General features: G+C 41.6%; 1 protein-coding gene across 3 annotated transcripts in view; it reads right to left on the minus strand.

Annotated features, from left to right (window-relative positions):
• Positions 1–1,645: 1,645 nt before the first annotated feature.
• The window catches only part of LOC122554929 (plastin-2-like), a 79,005-nt gene continuing 61,587 nt past the window's right edge, over positions 1,646–19,063 (minus strand). For all 3 annotated transcript variants that reach the window (XM_043700340.1, XM_043700341.1, XM_043700342.1), the window contains 6 exons: positions 16,777–16,855; positions 10,503–10,617; positions 7,972–8,105; positions 6,624–6,747; positions 6,090–6,214; positions 1,646–3,699 (listed from right to left, as the gene is read on the minus strand). In XM_043700340.1, the coding sequence (XP_043556275.1) occupies positions 3,567–3,699; positions 6,090–6,214; positions 6,624–6,747; positions 7,972–8,105; positions 10,503–10,617; positions 16,777–16,855 (710 nt within the window). In that variant the 3' untranslated portion in view covers positions 1,646–3,566. The remainder of the gene's footprint in view (positions 3,700–6,089; positions 6,215–6,623; positions 6,748–7,971; positions 8,106–10,502; positions 10,618–16,776; positions 16,856–19,063) is intronic.

Here is a 19,063-nt window from a genome sequence, read left to right on the forward strand (position 1 = left end):
CATGGGAAAGCAAACGGATTTCACAGTTCCAGTCTCTTTGCGCTGACAGCAGGTATCCATGGTGAAGGAAATGGAAGTGATATGAAACAGGGTGGCGAGGGCTTTGTGTGTAGCTGGTGGACAAATGGGCTGTTTCAATGCTGTAAAGTTCTTCACTATTCCATGTACTATGCCATGCCAAACGTGTGGGAGCTTCCATCATACAAACACATACTCCACATACTTAACTCAAAGGCTCCTGCAGAGGCTTCTGCTCTATCACAGTTCACCATCAGTGGGAATCGCTGCAGCATCCATTGCAGTCCCTAAATGCCCTTAAACTGAACAGCTTACTACATCATTTCAGAAGGTAATTAAGAGTCAATCACTCACGTCAGTATCACATGTAGGTCAGACCAGGCAAGGTTGGCTGACTTCTTTCCCTAAAGGACATCGATGAACCAGATGGTTAGAAAAGCTATTGTGGCCACCGTTACTGATGGCTGGCTTTCAATTCCAGATATTCACTAGTTGCCATGGTGAGATTCATAAGAATATAAGGAATAGGAAGAGTCTGTCATGTGACCCGTCAAGCCCGCTCCGCCATTCAATAAGATCATCACTGATCTTTTCCGTGGCCTCAGCTCCACACCTGCTCACCATAACTCTTAATTCCTTTATTGTTCAACAATCTATCTTGTCCTTAAAAACATGCAACGAGGTAGCCTCAACTGCTTCACTGGGCTGTGGATTCCACAGATTCACAACCCTTTGGGTGAAGAAGTTTCTCCTCAGCTCACTCGTTCTAGTTTTACTTAGCAGTGGAAACAACCTTCCCTGCTTCTGTCTTATCCATTCCCTTCATAATTTCATGTTTCTACAAGGTTCTCCCTCATTCTTCTGAATTCCAAAGAATATAATCCCAGTCTACTCAGTCTCTCCTCATAAACCAGCCCTCTCAACTCCAGAATCAACCCAGTGAACCTCCTCCAGTGCGAGTACATAATTTCTCAAGTAAGGAGGCCAAAACTGTACACAGTAAATTTGAGCCCATATCTTCTCGTGTTAGTCTGGGGCTCTGGGTTACTAGTCCCGTGACATTTCCACGACACCACTTCCTTCCTCTGGATTGAATCCTGATTTTGAAGGCAAGTGCACTGTGGTCCTTATCCATGTAGGTGGTCAAGTCTGTAAAACACCTTCATTCAGAATGATGGACAGAGCACTTGCCAGTCAGTTCATTATCTTGGATGATAGGCTCTGTTAGAACTTTGCCACAAAGCTTTGCAAACAGAAGGAAATAAACAACCAGTATTTTGGTATTTTGCAGAGGGGAAACAATCTTTTGAGTGCCATGAGACCTTGTACATTTTCCTCAGTTAATAGTCAAGGCTGTACTTGAGCAGTCTCTGAAGTGCAAGCCTGGGTACGTTCAGGTTAATGGAATCCAGGTCCACAATCAGGTGCAAGTGTTACAACTGAATCACAGAATGTCACTAATTTCTGCTCTATATTAACTGTTAACAGTTAGGACAACACAGTGAGAGAATGTACTATACTTAGCGGTTGTATCTGGGGTTAACAAAAAAAAACTCAGTTCAACCAAGGTTCCCATTTGTGGAGAAAAAGAAGTCACGTCATGTAGGAATACAATTCTGTCACATCCTTTACTTGCAAGATGTCAAACCATTTTATTTATTTTTATTTCATCTGCATATTTATATGATGGCATGAATTTCTGGCTTGCAAGTATCTTAAATAAACAGCATCTTATGCTTAAAGCTAGCATTTCCCAGGAATTTTACAAAACCAAAATATAAAAAACAAACTCTTTGGGTAGAAAAGTTAGTAAGTTATGAAACTGAAGTAATTTTGATTCTCTAGCACTACAGATGTGTGGTACATGAGGCACAATATTGAGGGCCTTTTTGGTTAGTTTATATTGAGTATTGATAAACTGTTTCACAAATTCAGGGAAGGTATGACCAAAGAGACATCCTTTACAACACAAGTGGGACTAATTTCCAGTAGTTATTTGGAGGATATATCCCAGGGTGCGCTATTGACAGATTAACTGGATAAACATTTGCACAAAATTGTACTGTCATAGCAGTATTAACCCATGTAAAATAAACAGACCAAAAGGTTTGTTGCAGGAATGGCTAATTGTCCATTCCTCATGGTTAATCATAGTTTCTGGGATAAGGTATGGGGGTTACACAAACGACTATTCAAACCTCCTTCGATTTATGGAGAAACACATTTGAGATGCTAAGTCTAAGAGCAGGCTAGCTGTAATCTGAGGTCTCAATGCAGCTGTACCAGAAAATGCTGGCTTCCTACAATCAACAAAATAGCAAATGTTGACAAAAGTTAACAGCCAGATTTTTCTGCAAGAAAAGATGGCTACCTGAATGGCGCATCTGGTTTATTAATCTGCAAAGTATCCACAAAACTTGCAGGAAGGGAAAGGATTTCCATCAATTACAAATCGCCATTAGTTTTTAGCTAACTTGTGTTGCTCTACAGCTGGTTCACAAGAATGCATAATGCACATAATCTCTGTGGATGTCTATAGAGTTGGTGCATTTGGACAATAAAATGTCCACTAAACTTGTCAGACAGCCAAGCCTGGTCATTAATAATATAATGATCATTTTAATGTGATAACTGTTATTGGTAGCCATTCCAGAAATTGAACTAGTGACAATACAGAATCGCATTCCTTCCTCTTTGTAAGTGTTCTAGCAGATATTGAAACATCAGATTTTGATTATTGTTGTATTCTCACAGTTTGCTTAGTCTTTTTCGCAATCCCGCAATCCAATACCCTTTTCCTTACTTTTTAAAAACATTTCTTTCCCTCTTTCTGTAGCGGATGGGATATTGACTTTTCTCATCTCTCAGTCCTGCACTGCAAATTTCCCAATACTTTAGTCATTGTGGTTAAGGAGATTGCTACTTTGGCTTGTTGTTCACCCAAGGTTCCAGAAGGCTCGCTGCCCTCAATTCGTCTAATTGGCACACACTTCCAGAAATTGTGTAGGTGACACATTTTAATTGTAAACGTGCACAAACAAGTCCGATTACCGGTGCATCGAAATGCAGTGTTCCAGAAAAATCCTGGACGAGTTTACCAGAAGGGCATAATATCTTCAGAAACCTCTTTCGCTACTGCATAGGAGTTCTCCATGGTCAAGTAGAACAAGTACTGACAAAATATGCCTCTGAACACACTTTCTTCGACACAACTCAAATCATATTTGCTGATATCGGTAAATTGTTTGGGGAGTAGGTAAGTATGCTGATTGCACACTCTAAACGTTAGAATGCATGTTGAGCTACAGAACCTCTCTGGGTTAGTGCAGGGAGATTAAAGTTTTTTTTGTGTTTTATGACAACTGGGGGAATGTGGTACTTCGATCTAATACAATTATTTCAGCAGTAGCAAAGCCAGTTAAAATGGTTGTGGTAAAAGAAAAAAAACAAAAAAAAAAAGGAGCATATCTAAGCAAATGTCCTACATTTGAAAGTTGCACCCAGGCTATGGAGAAGAAAACAAATCAATTTAACTTGGCTCAGATCCTTCAGACTTTCTTCATTCCTTTCCCCATCAGACATGCAAAAACGGTCATAACCATTTTCGGTTTCACTTCGACAAGATCCTCTGGAAGGGCGTAGACTCGAGTTCCAATTTTCCTTGCCATTGATATAGCATACCTGAGGGAAGTCAACAAAAACATGTTGGGGTCAGGCACCAAGTTCGTAAATAAAGCCAACCTCGTGGTTCCAGCTATGTGAAAGAAACTTGCTGTGCAATGTAAAATAATGCTGGCAGATTTGCTCCAGCTCCTGTGCTGTGTGTTTAGATCAGGAAGGCTGCAGAAACATAATGAGGAGTGTGGAGTAAGAAAGACTAGCTGTTTGACTACAGGAATAGGCTACCAATGGTACAATACACTATAAGGTCTCAGAAAACAGATTTACCAACTCAGTGGGAGAAGCAGTGCAACATAAAAAATAAACTGTAGGCTTCTGACCACCTTTTTTCAATTTTCTTTCTCATTCTCTGTTTTGTCAGACCTTCAGACAAAAAAAAACTAAGTTATGTAGCATTCTGACTATCTTAAAATGGTGCAAAACATTTCATGGGAACATAAAAGCAAAATACTACAGATGTTGGAAATCTGACATAAGAACAGAAAGTGCTGGAGAAACTCTAAAACGCAGTGGTGTTGTTCATGGACAGAAACAGGGAGTTTCATAATCAGACTTAGAACGTTAACAAAATCATTAATTGTTGGAAAATCTCAGCGTCTGTGGAGAGAAATCAGAGTTAACATTTCAGGTCCAGTGACCCTTCTTTGAAACACTAACTCTGTTTCTCTGCTGAAAGACCTCCTCAGTCTCTCCAGCACTTCCTGTGCTCATTTTGAGCAAGTCGGACTAAAACTGGACCACACAGAGCAGTAAGGACCGAAGGTTCAGTCAAAGGGGCAGGTTTTAAGGAGTAATATCAAGGGGGAAGAGAGGTGGAGGGATAAGCAGGTTTGTCGGGGGAGTTCCAGGGCTCAAGGCTGAAGGAACTGAAGGCACATTTGCCAATGTTCCATGGAATGAATTGGGAGTGCTGGAGGCCAGATCTTTAGGGGTATGCAGAGTGAACACTTCACATATTTGAAACAGTTCGGAGGGCAAGAGGTTCCATTTCTTACAACGTTTAGTTTAACATAAGGCAAATAGACTGAGGATGTGTTTCTGCTGACAGCAAAGGAATTGAGGGACATGGAAAGGGAGACCTATAGGTGAGGTTGAGATCATTTAAAGAAAAGGACGTTTCCTGGGCTTGAATATGATCAAAATGATATTCTTACGCAGACAATTTCCCCAGTGCTAAAGGATAGCAAATTCCAATATATTTTGGAGTAATATACATTAAAGACACTAACTTTATAGGAACAAGGGTGGGTTCAGTCACCCAAAATCTGTTTCACCATTTAGTTAAATTGTTGTCAATCGGTGCCTCAAGCCCATTATCTCAGGTTAGTCTTTCACAAAGTGATTTGGAAAGGAGGCCCTAGATATTGAGGGGCCACCTTTTGTCTCATCCTTGCAAATGAATCATTGCCAACCTAGCTGTAAAACCACCCACGGTCCCAGGACTCAAACCCCCTCCTGCCTTCTATGTTGACACTCCAATTTTTGCTCAGTTTCTCTGTTCCAGGACACGGTGTTGGGGAGTATTTCAGTCTTTCCAGCAAATGGAGTGATCTCTGCACTGTTCAACACGACTATAAATTCAGAGAGAGTTAACTACATTCTCTGTCCCCTAAAAGATTTACATTTATAGCTGACATCGAAACAATAAAAGAGAAGCTTAAAACTAACGCCAACCAGTGCAAAAACGTATTTAGTGTATTTAACACAGGAAAGTACCCAAGATGCATTCACAAGAGCGAAGTCAATAGTAAAAATAGACTTTTTGAGTATGAGGTAAAGAAGAAAATGAGAATAACCAAAACTTGATCAAAGAGATAAATTTTCAGGAGTATCTCAGAGGAGAGAGATGAGTGCAACGGCAGAGGGGGGGGGGGAGGGGGGAGAAATTCCAGAGATTGGGGGCTGTTGCAGCTCAATGCAAGACCAATGTTGGGACAAGAAAATCAGCAATGTGTTGGAAGTCAGAATTGAATAAACACAGGGACAAAGGCGGAGAGGTTATAGAGCAAGCAATGGGCCAAGCCATGGAGAAAATCGGAAATCCAGAATGAGAATCAGAACATTGAAGCAGTGAGGAAGTGACAGCCAAGGGGTGATAGGTCAATCAGACTTGGAGCATGTCAAAAGGTGCTGGCAGTCTTGGATATGCTTAACCTAAAGTTTGGTCCAAATTAATTTACAACCATATCCTGGAACATCATTCAATTAACCAATTTAATAAAAAGGAAGTGAAATTTATTCCTACATTTTCTAACAATATGGAGAATTACATTGAATTGCAGTGACAGAAACAAGCTATTCTCATCATGCTTAAAGCTATCAATATGCCCTTCTATTCCTTTTTCCATAGGTACCTTCTCCTTCAAATGGTACTGATAAAAGCTACTCACTTGGCATTTTCAAGTTTTTCTTCATCAGTCAGGTCTCCAGTCTTTACCAGGTCATATCGGATTGATCCTTGCTGAATGGCATCAATCAGATCCAATACTGGTATACTTGAGCTAATTTCTTTGTCCTGTGTATTGAGTAAGAATTGGAGAACATGTCAGAAAAGCCCTGTGCAAACTGTGTACTCTATCAAGTGCTGGCAGTCTTGCACATGGAGCCATGAACAATCCCAGATAGGTGGGTTCCGCTATCTTCAACAGACACAACTCGCAACATATCCCATAGCTCGGAGGGATAGGCAAGTCCCACAAGTGAATTTTGAAAACCGCACACACAGTCTTGCAAGTGAGCATATAATCTTGTTTATCACATCAAGCAAACTTGTCCATAATGTTTCTCATTAATCTGTTTTATTTCCAATTATCGTTTATTGTTTCATCATTTACAGGGAGTGGGTGAGGGGAATGCTATTTATTCAGGGAACCAGCTTTAAGTAAAAACAAAATCTGTTTTACAGCAATACTCCAGGAGATTACCTTAAAGCTTGAAATGGAGGAACTTTTTCCTGACTCGGATAAAGTCTGATTCACCCAGTTTACAATGATATCATCATTGACCTTCTCTCCATCACCAATGTCTTCCAGCATGTTTAATGTGTATCTAGGGACAAAGGAAACAGTCTTTGACCTCTGAATGCAGATGTCACCACCATCAGTACAACATCAGGAATTAAGAGAATAATGTCTGTACTAGCATACTGTTTAAAAACTTAATTGTTCCCTGTATCAAAGAGTCTCAATTAATCAGAGGCGACTTGTAGACCAATCAGTAATCCTTTTCCTCCCATTGTAGTATAAATTATCATGATCATTTGAAATTTGGAATTAGAGTCATAGAATCATAGAGCACAGAACATACATTTTGGTCCAACACCTCCATGCCAACCAGATGTCCTAAAATGATCTAGTCCCATTTGCCAGTATTTGGCCCATATCCCTCTCAACCCTTCCTATTCATATATCCATTTAGATGTCTTTTAAATGCTGTAATTGCACCAGTCTCTACCATTTCCTGTGGCAGCTCATTCCATACACGCAACCACCCTTTGCATGAAAAAAACGCCCCTCAGGTCCCTTTTAAGTCTTTACCCTCTTACTTTAAACCTTAACCCTCTAGTTTTGGACTCCCCTACCCTGAGAAAAAGACCCTGGCTATTCACCCTATCTAAGCTTATCATGATTTTATAATCTTCTATAACGTCACTCCTTAGTCTCCGACACTCTAGGGAAAATAGTCCAAGCCTTTACAGCCTCTCCTGAAAGCTCAAACCCTCCAATCCCAGCAACATCCTTGTAAATCTTTTCTGAACTTTTTCCAAGTTTTGCATCTTTCCTGACGCAGGGAGGCTGTAATTGAACGCAGTATTCCAAAAGTAGTCTCACCAATGTCTTGTACAGCCACAACATGGCATCTCAACTCCTATACTCAATGCAATGACTGATAAAGGAAAAAGTGTACCAATCGCCTTCTTCACTACTATGTCTACTTGCTAACTCCACCTTCAAGGAACCATCCGCCTGCACCCATAGGTCCCTTTGTTTGGCAGCAGTTCCTTGGACCCTGCCATTAAATGTGCAAGTCCTGCCCTGGACATGATGTGTCAAATGAGCTACTTCTGCACTGCAACACTTCTGATTTTGATTGGGGACAAAAAAATTCTGTTCTGATGGATGCAAGACAAAAAGCTTCATCACCATCTCTGCCTTTCCAGCAGGATTCAAAATCTAGATTACTTTGTCCAGCATTAATGAAGCAGAACCAAACACGTCCCAATTGTAGTACCATCAATCTCTGGCTCTATCGTGCAAGTTAAAACGCACTCACCTCCTCATTAACTGCCATAGCAAGGCTAAAGTTGGCATGTGTTTGCCTTCATTCAGATCCTGTCCTGCAATCCCAACGAGTGAAAACTTTGCTTTATTCTTTCCCAGTTCAACCGCATAGTTACAGTTTTCCAGCTTTGGGTAACAAAGGTTAAATGTTAGCAACCCTCTGGTTTGATTCATTAGCAGAAAACACAGTCTTATTTGATTTTTTAAAATGGTCAATTAGTTGAATCAAAAAAGAACCAAGTAACTGTTGGTGATTTGTTGTGGAGCTTCCTAAAACTTGACTTTCAATCTCAGTCTTACTTCTTGTCTGTGCTCACTTCATTTCATTTCAATGAACAGGTCTCATCAGCAGTATGCAACAGTTGTTGAACCATAATTCACTAGAATGAAGCTATTCAAGAACTGAATAGTGGATTTGTCTCCTTGAATTGAAAATCGCTGATGTCTCCCCTCTCCCATGATGCTCAGAATTGGGAGATACAGGTCGGCTGGGCTGGGCAGAAGTGGCTCAACCTTCTCACCCACCTACAGAAAGCCATCTTGATGGTGGTACTGGCAGATTAGGAGGCCTCTAAACAATTCTGTCAAGAGCCTAATGCTGGAGGGCTCCACAACTGGAACCACAATACTGTGGGACCCGTTCCAAAACGGAGTTTAACTAGAACTAGAGAAAGTCACACTCTTAGATTCTGAGGAGTCTCCCACCTTAGTAATACTTAACAGACGTGGGTTTATTTTTAAGCATTAAATGAGAGGTTATGAATGATAATATGATAAAAAGAACAGTGGGTACAGAGTCACCACTAACTTTTAAAAGGAAATTAGATAATATCCTCGAAGAGCAAAAAGATTCTTCACAGGGCTATGGGGTCCGGGGGGGTCATGAGGAGGAGGCGCAGTAGTGGAGTGGGATTGGTTAAAGGGCTGGTACAGGCACAATTATTAAAAAGCTCTCCTTTTGTGCCCTGTGATCCCATGATTCTAAACACCTGGTGTGGCTGAAATCAGACAGGAAAAGCTGAGTTTTTCAATCCTTTAACAGAGGACAAAAATAGTTGCTTGAGAAAGGAGGAAATGTAAAGAACTGAGAGTGGACATGAAAGTAGGATTAGACCTGGGGGTTCAAACGATGTAAAGAGACTACTATAGTCTTGAAAGGCTGAATGGTCTGCTGTAACTTTTGATATTCATCAAATATTACAGGAAAAATAACATACACCTTCAATGACTGCTTATACCCTAACAACAATTTGGATTGTTACATTTATGGGGAAGTGATTCTGCCCAAATTTGGAAGGAGGTTTGGTCTTCAGAGGAAATTGGGGAGATCTTGCCCTTGCTGATGGGGGAGTGGGTGGGTGATATCAACAGTACATGCCTGCCATTCATTGTTCAAGCAAGTTGTGAATACATCTGGAATTAAATTTTCATTTCAAACACTGAGGAAGTACTAGGAAGGTTGTAAAAAGCACACTTTTGAGGATGGCTAGACAGGAGCCCACCCAAAATTAATGCACCTAGAACAAAGAGGCTGTTGCCTTACATTCTGGGAAACTGGGTGGTCATGTATGACTATTAGATTGGCAGATAAGAATTTTAATGTAATGGTCAACCACAGGGACTGAGACTGGCCAACAAGAATCAGAATCCCAAGTGTTGATGTAGGCTATTTGCCTATCAAGTCCAAACCGATCGTCCAAAGATCATTCCATCAGACCCATTCCCCTACCCTAATCGTGTAATGCTGTATTTCCCATGGCTAATGGACCTAGCCTACTCATTCCTGGACTCTTTGGGCAATTTAGCATGGCCAGCCCACTAAGCTGCAAATATTTGGACTGTGGGATGAAACCAGAGCACCCAGAGGAAACCCTCGCAGACATGGGGAGAATATGCAGACAGTCACCCAAAGATGGAATAAAATCCAGGTCCCTGATGCAACAGTGGTACCCATTAAGCTACAGTGCTGCAGAAGTCTGGCCATTACTCACTAGGTAAAACAAAGGAGTGATTTCCTTTAAACTAGCTTTTTCTAAATACATGTGTACATCCCAAAGCCTGCATTCTCCAATTCTCAGCTATGCAGCCCTGTTAGTGTCTATTCTGGGATGTTGAAGCAGAATTTTGACTAAATTATTAAAATTAAGCCATATTAAAATAAAGTCATTACTACAGTACAGGAAGCAGCCATGCAGTCCATCAAATCTATGCTATCTCTCCACTGAGCAATCCAGTCAGTCCCATTCCCCCAACTCTATAACTTTATTTTTAAAAAGTGCCTTTTCAAGTCATGCATTTTCAACAGTTGTCTACTTATAAATTGGCTAAAGTGCTTTAATTTTGGTTTTAAAAACACATTAATATCTAAAGTCTGTTTCCATTTGAGTAAACAGGAGGAATCTCAGGATCACAAAGGGGCAAGATCAGAGACATCAAGGCTGGTTGCTGACCGCACAGTTAGACTGCAGAAAACTCTGATCCTAACCTGCCAGATGGTTTTGGCCTTCCACTGAGAAAACTTACCTTCTTCATGTTGGCTCCCAGCTTAGGATAAGGTGGCTTGTTCACCCGACTCCAGTCCACTGGAACTTTGATCTTTTCGTAGAGCTGCAGAATTACCAAGGCATCTTCCAGGTCACTGTAACAAGACAGATTATAAATCATCTCCACAGTATGGAGAATAGGATTGTGCATTCAGACTGTGCATTTAGAACTGCTCAAAGTCGAGATGCAGTTCTGGATACCGATCCAGTCAGAATTCTCAAACCCAGAGACTGGTGCAGGTCAACTGATACCAGAATAGACAATAGATATGGAGTAGACCATTCTGCCCTTCGAACGTGCACCACCATTCAACATGATCGTGGCTGATCATCCTTAATCAGTATCCTGTTCCTGCCTTATCTCCATAACCCTTGATTCCACTATCCTTGAGAGCTCTATCCAACTCTTTCTTAAATGAATCCAGAGACTGGGCCTCCACTGCCCTCTGGGGCAGAGCATTCCACACAGCCACCACTCTCTGGGTGAAGAAGTTTCTCCTCATCTCTGTCCTAAATGGTCTACCCCGTATTTTTAAGCGGTGTCCTCTGGTTTGGCACTCACCCATCAGCGGAAACATGTTTCCTGCCTCCAGAGTGTCGAATCCTTTAATAATCTTATATGTCTCAATCTTCTCAGTCTTCTAAACTCAAGGGTATACAAGCCCAGTCGCTCCAATCTTTCAGCGTAAGGTAGTACCGCCATTCCAGGAATTGACCTTGTGAACCTACGCTGCACTCCCTCAATAGCCAGAATGTCTTTCCTCAAATTTGGAGACCAGAACTGCACACAATACTCCAGGTGTGGTCTCACCAGGGCCCTGTACAGCTGCAGAAGAACCTCTTTGCTTCTATACTCAATCCCTCTTGTTATGAAGGCCAGCATGCTATTAGCCTTCTTCACTACCTGTTGTACCTGCATGCGTACCTTCATTGACTGGTGGAGAAGAACACCCAGATCTCTCTGTACTGCCCCTTTACCTAAATTGATTCCATTTAGGTAGTAATCTGCCTTCCTGTTCTTGCCACCAAAGTGGATAACCATACATTTATCCACATTAAACTGCATCTGACCACTCTCCTAACCTGTCCAAGTCACCCTGTAATCTCCTAACATCCTCCTCACATTTCACCCTGCCACCCAGCTTTGTATCATCAGCAAATTTGCTAATGTTACTATTAATACCATCTTCTATATCATTAATATATATTGTAAAAAGCTACAGTCCCAGCACTGATACCTGCGGTACCCCACTGATCACTGCCTGCCATTCTGAAATGGAGCCGTTTATCACTACTCTTTGTTTCCTGTCAGCCAACCAACTTTCAATCCAAGTCAGTACTTTGCCCCCAATACCATGCGCTCTAATTTTGCTCACTATCCTCCTATGTGGGACTTTATCAAAAGCTTTCTGAAAGTCCAGGTACACTACATCTACTGGATCTCCCTCATCCATCTTCAGAGTTACATCCTCAAAACATTCCAGAAGATTAGTCAAGCATGATTTCTCCTTCATTATCAAACTCTGGAAAATAATCACCAATGCATTCATGATTTCTCAAGCCACCTCCTTCAGTACCCTGGGATGTAGACCATCAGTCCCCAGGGACTTATCAACCTTCAGACCGAACAGTCTCTCCAACACCAATTCCTGGCAAATATAAATTCCCTTAAGTTCAGGTCCTTCAGCCACTGTTACCTCAGGGAGATTGCTTGTGTCTCCCCCAGGGAACACAGATCTGAAATACCAATTCAATTCTTCTGCCATTTCTTTATTTTTAGGGGGACAAATGGCAGGTATGATCACAGAGGCAGCAAGTCAAGGTAATACCTTTCCCAGGATTCAAAACCAATGTAAAGTTCTCTTTTAATCAGTAATCCTGATAATGAAAAAAAAGCATTCAACTTTTAAAATAGTCAAATGACATCCTGCCTTCTATAAAGCTAGAGGATGGACCCAGGAATGAAAAGCTTAACATATGAGGAACGTTTGAGAACTCTGGGTTTACACTCAATGGAGTTTAGATGGATGAGAGGAGGGGGCCTAATCAGAACATACAGAATACTGAATGGCCTGGACAGAGTGGATGTTGGGAAGATGTTTCCATTGGTAGGAGAGACTAGGATCCCAGGGTTAGAGTAAAGGGAAGACCTTTTAAAACAGAGATAAGGAGAAACTCCTTCAACCCCATAGTGGTGAATCTGTGGAATTCATTGCTACATAATGACCTGGCCTCCACAGCCTTTAAGTATATTTAAGACAGAGATAGATATGGTTTAATTGTCAAGGGGATCCAAGGGTTACTGGGAGAATTGGGTTGAGAAACTTATCAACCATGACTGAATGGCAGAGCAGACACGATGGGCTGAATGGCCTAACTTCTGCTCCTTTGTCTTATAGTCTTAAAATGCAGACTGGACTGGTGGATCAATATTTTAATGCTCAAAATTTGCTACGTTTTTCACTGATTTGGCAAACCTTACACACATGTTTGAAATTTGCTCACTGTTTGCCCCAGTATTCATGTATAGATCAGTGATTTTGGATAAAACAGTTTGCCATCTACCTTTTATAATACAGATGTTTTCAGTGCACCTTTGTTTTCTGTTTGGCTGTGTATAATTTAGAATATAGCTTGAAACCAAATTCATAGCTCTGACTGGAAATATTTTAACAACTGTAACCATGGAGGGGAAGAATTGGATTCAAACAGCATACTGGCACCATCTAATGCCAGTGCAGGAGTAGTACAGTATCAAGACAAAATAGATTTATTAATTAATGCTGCCTCCTTGACTTATTAAGGCCTCAGGAAATTTCAAACAATAATAATATTAAAAGCAATGTTATTAATGTGATGTTATTAGCCAGAGATTAACCCACACATCCTTCAAATAAACAGATTATCACCTGACTAAAAATTGGGCATGAATCCAGAGGAGAATGATCCACACAGATCAGCTGAACTTTTAATAAAAAAAATTAAAAAGTAAAAGTTTCTCATGAGAAACTGCCAGCAACTGATTTAGGTGTCAAATGTGGCCCAGTGGTCTCACACACTCTCTCTCTCTCTCTCACACACACGCGCGCACACGCACACACACACATGAAACGTCTGGGTTCAAGAATTCATGAAGGAGCACCACATGCTTGAAAGTGTTGTCTTCACAAGCGGCGATGTTAAACTAAAGTTTGTTTCTCTTTCAGGTGAATGTAAAAGTTCCTACAGCACTACTCTGAAGGTGAGCAGGGGAATTGTCAACTGACAACACAAGGCACAGTTTGTTTTGTTGTATAGGAACACAAAAGTAGGAGTTGGCTATTCAGCCCCTCAAGTCTGCCCTGCGAGTCTAAACCATATATCTCATCACCACATTCATGCGTTATATCCCCATATCCCTGGATGTCATCAATTTCTCTCACTCAAACTTGCTTGACTGAATTTCCATAGCTTTCTCGGATAGGGAATTGCAAAGATTCACCACTTCCAAGTGAAGAGGTTCCTCCTCATCTCAGTCCTAAGTCAATCCTCAATCGTGCCCTTATATCTTATGGTCTAAATGACTTGTCTTTTATTCTGAGGCTGCAAACCCTGGTTCTGGACTGAACAGTCAGGAGAAACATCCTTTCTCTACTTCCTCTGTGCATCCCTTTACAAATTTTGTGTTTCCATGAGATTGTGACTTACTTTTCTAAAGTGCAAGAACAGGAGACCACTCTCCTCAACCATTCCTCAAAAGTTTGGAGGTCCTACTTTTCAATTTACTTCTTAAGTCCTCATATTTAGCTCTTATGGACTTCATCCTTTTTAAAAAAAAATATACTAATGTCATTGGAACCCATCTCTGTGCTGTATGACTCTATAAGACAGCCCCCACCATTCGTGAACCTCTACTGTGTTCCCTCTACGGACTGTGTATCCTTCCTGAATCAAGGGGCCCAGAACTGCTCACAATGTCCAAAGTGTGGCTTTACCATTGTTCTGTGCAAATGCAGTCTTTGCTCCTGTACTGTAATCTTCCTATGATAAAAAGAAACACATGGTTTATCTTCTGGATTTTTTTTGCTGCACCTGCCTCTGCCCACCTTCCAGTGACTGAGAAGCAAATACCAAATTCCCTTCGGATACCAAAGAGATCATGGAGCAGATTCCGGGAACTCATATCCTAGCTATTTAGTTGCTGAAATTCCTACATTGCGACAGTGACTAGGTTTTAAAACATGCTGCTGGGACAGCTCAAGGCTGACGTCCAAAGAAAAATCTGGAACTTATAGGACATGTAGTCAAAACAAAAAGAGAGATCCAACAGTTTGCTGAGTATCGGGGCATGCAAAAGCTTTTTTTGTAAAATTGGAAGCCACCGGGACCAGATACACACCAAGGTTAAGCTTCGTCTGCTTAAGGAGGACAATATAATCCGTCAGCATTGGAAAGAACATCTTCAATTCATGAGTATGAATTCACTGGGACAGCTGGGACTCTGCTTGCTATCCCTGGTGAGGCAGACTCCACAATTAATCCACCAGTGATGTGAGAGGTGCAACAAACATTCAAAAACACATGAAAGAGAACAAAGTTCTGCAGCTCCGATGGCATTCTAACTGAGCACTTCAACACGGATAGGCTTTTCAAAACATCATTTACTCATCCTATGGATTTGAGAAGATAAATAACTCTCTCTTCTCTCCCCACCCCTTTCCAAGTTTTTAGGAATGTGACAATTATAACTACATTCAAGAAGGGACGTACATCATGGCATGTGAAAGACTGAGGTATTTTCTTCTTTATTAACACAGGAAAAGTCCTGACACGTGTTAGGAGAGGTTAGGAACAGGTTAGGAGAGTGAGCAAAGAAATGGCAGTTGGAGTACAACATGGATAAGTGTGAAGTCATGCACTTTGGTAGTAAGAATAAAAGCATTGACTATTTCTTAAATGGAGAGAAAATTCATAAGTCTGAAGTGCAGAGAGACTTGGGAGTTCTAGTCCAAGATTTTCTCAAGGTAAATGTGCAGGTTGAGTCAGTAGTCAGGAAGGCAAATGCAATTATGGTATTTATTTCAAAAGGACTTGGATATAAAAGCAGGGATGTACTTGCGAGGCTCTATAAGGGTCTGTCAGGCCACATTTGGAGTAATGTATGCAGTTTTGGACCCCATATCTCAGGAAGGATGTTCTGGGCATGTTCAGAGGACGTTCATTAGAATGGTGCCAGGAATGAAAAGCTTGACATACAAGGAACATTTGAGGACTCTGGGTCTGTACTTGATGGAGTTTGGATGAATGAGGGGGGATCTAATTGAAACATACAGAATACTCAATGCCTGGACAGAGTGGATGTTGGGAAGATGTTTCCATTGGTAGAGAGACTAAGACCCAAAGGCACAGAGTTAGAGTAAAGGGAAGACCTTTTAAAACAGAAATAAGGAGAAACTTCTTTTAGCCAGACAGTGGTGAATCTATGGAATTAATTGCCACAGAAGGCTGTGGAGGCCAGGTCATTAAGTATATTTAAGACTGAGATAGGTAGGTTCTTGAGTATCAAGGGGATCAAGGGTTACAGGGAGAAAGCAGGAGAATTGGGTTGAGAAACTTATCAGCCATGATTGAATGGCGGAGCAGATTTCTGGTCCTATATCTTATAGTCTTATGAGATACACTGGAAAATGCTGAGTACCTCCTAACTTTGACAGTCACCTCTCTCCTAAAGCCACCACTGATGAGGAGATCTAACACCGGGGTCGACTATGACAGCTTAACATTCTACACTACAGCAACGAGTGCTTGATAACAAATGTCTCTGCAGTCAATGAAAGTCCCAGTGTTCAGACCAGCTGTTGTCACTACGCTTCTCCAGATTCAATGGAAGAACTGTTGAATAAATGCTCGTGTCATTCTTGATTCCATCACTACAAGAATTCAGTTAAACCCCTTGCAAAACCAACTTCAGTGGATTGGTAATGCTGTCTGAATCTTCCACCAAATTCTGCTTACCTAACTCTCAAATGTCCATTACTCTCAAGTGGACAGAGAAAGTGCTACAAAGACACTCACTCTAAAGCTTGCCTTGAAACAAGGGGCAATCAATTGTTAAAAGACTCAAGGTAACAGACAAATTTCTGTGTGTAGACTGACTATACAATCTCTCTGTGCCTCTGAATTCAGATTGTTAATGTATGATTAATCCTATAGATTGCAGCAACTGGATCCTTGCATAACCTTGAACTTAATCTTATTCCATTGGTTTCCCTCACCTGTACAAATGGTTCACGCGAGGAGTCACACCAAGTGAGTTCATCCAGTTTCTGAAAGTCCTTTCCTCTCTCGTTTCACCTACAAAGTTTAAAATAAAGATAGATGGTTCACAAAGTCATCCAAAAAGATAGGAAGTAGAATTCATTATAGAGGTGCAGAAATATGTAAGAACATGAGAAACGGGAGCAGGTGTTGGCCATCAGGCCTTTCACACCTGCTCTGCCATCCAAGGGGACAGGAATAAATGTAAAAATCAAAAACAATAGGCCTTTCAGCCCCTCAAGTCTGCTCTGCCCTTCAATAAGACCTTGGACAAGCTGATGGTATCTTCAAATCCACATTCGCCCAATAAGTCTTGCTCAACAAGCATCAACCTATATCTGCCTCTAAAATATTCAAATACTCTGTCTCTTCCTAAAAGGATGCTGGAAGCAGAGTGCTAAAGACTCTCAGTCCTCAGAGAGAGGGGGAAAACAAAAAGCTTAATCAGATGGGAAAGGTTCACAGGGATAAGGGCTAAATGCAGGCAAAGGAGGCTAGTTCAGCTGGTATGGATGAGTTGGGCCAAAAGGTCTGTTCCATGTTGTACATCTCTACAACTTTAAGAGGGTGACCCTGATTTTGTAAACAGGGATCCCGGATTCTAGATTTTCTCATAAAAGAAAACATGCTCTCAACATCTACCCTGAGAGAAAGTGAGGACTGCAGATGCTAGAGATCAGAAATCACAATTGAAGATCACAATTGATGCTGATTCCTGGAAGAAGGGCTCATGACCGAAACGTCGATTCTCCTGCTCCTTGGATGCTGCCTGACCTGCTGTGCTTTTCCAGCAACACATTTTCAGCTCAACATCTACCCAATCAACTCACTTCAGGATTTCATATGCGTCAATCAAGTCACCTCTTACCTTTCCTCACAAGACGATCTGCCCATTCCAGGCATTAGTCATATACGCTTTCTCTGAACTGTCTCACCTTTTTTTCTAAATCCTTCTTCATTAAACAAGGTTATCAAATCTGTGCACCAGGCTAATCTTCTGTTTAGATGCCCCACAAGTGACTGCAGCACGATGGCTCAGTGGTTAGCACTGCTGCCTCACAGCATCAGGGGCCACGGACAACTGTCTGTGTGGAGTTAGCACGTTCTCCCAGTCTCTGTGTGGGTTTCCTCCGGGTGCTCTGGTTTCCTCCCACAGTTCAAAGATGTGCAGGTTAGGTGGACTGGCCATAAAATCCCCATAGCATACAGGGACTCGTAGGTTAGGTGAATTGGCCATGAGGAATGTAGGATTATAGAAATGGGGTGGGTCTGAGTGGGATGCTCTTTGGCAGGTCAATGTGGACTCGATGGCCCAAACGGCCTGCTTCCATACTATGACTGAGCCTTCACAGCTCTGGGGCAAATGATTCCAAAGGCTTCCATCCTCAGAGAGAAAAGGGATTTCTCCTCATTTGGCCTTAGCTGGCTTGATCTTTATCCTGAAACTGTGTAGAGGCACACCCACGCTCCCAATATCTCTCCTCCATTCCCATGCCCAGCTCAGGGAAACACCTGCATTGACACTGTAGAACTCCCTAAGAATTTTCAGTGAAGTACATCACCCCATATTTTTCTAAATGCCAGAGAATGTAGGCCCAATTTATTTAATCTGTTCTCCTAAGACAATCCCTTCATCCTAGGAGTTAGAAATGTCCATCCTGAGGGAAAGTAATTAGTTTATCCATCCTTAGCTGGGGAATACAGCAGCCACAATCAAAGTCAACAACATTAGTTAAAGAAAGACAGTAGATAAGGGTGCGTCTATGGACACTGTTTACATGATCAGTCATTTGACAAGGCTCCACACAAGATATCATTAACCAAGATGAAAGCAGATGAAATTGGAGATAATCTCGTGATACGGTTTGGGAGAGAGGGTGTAGAGACGAAGGTTTACACACTAAAAACATCACTGCATGGTGGGTTGTTGAATAAGGTTGAATCTCACAGGATCCAAGGAGAACGGCATAGTAGCTCAGTGGTTAACACTGCTGCCTCACAGTGCCAGGGACCCCAGTTCAATTCCAGCCTCGGGTGACCGTCTGTCACATTCTCCCAGTGTCTGCATGGGTTTCCTCCCACAATCCAAAGATTAGATTAGATTCCTTACAGTATGAAAACAGGCCCTTCCGCCCAACACGTTCACACCGACTCTCCAAACTGTACTCCACCCAGACCCATTCCTTTACTCTGTATTTACCCCTGAGTACTGCACCTAACACTATGGGCAATTTTGTACGGTCC

Source organism: Chiloscyllium plagiosum, chromosome 12, assembly GCF_004010195.1.
Source record: "Chiloscyllium plagiosum isolate BGI_BamShark_2017 chromosome 12, ASM401019v2, whole genome shotgun sequence".
Taxonomy (NCBI): Eukaryota; Metazoa; Chordata; class Chondrichthyes; order Orectolobiformes; family Hemiscylliidae; genus Chiloscyllium; species Chiloscyllium plagiosum.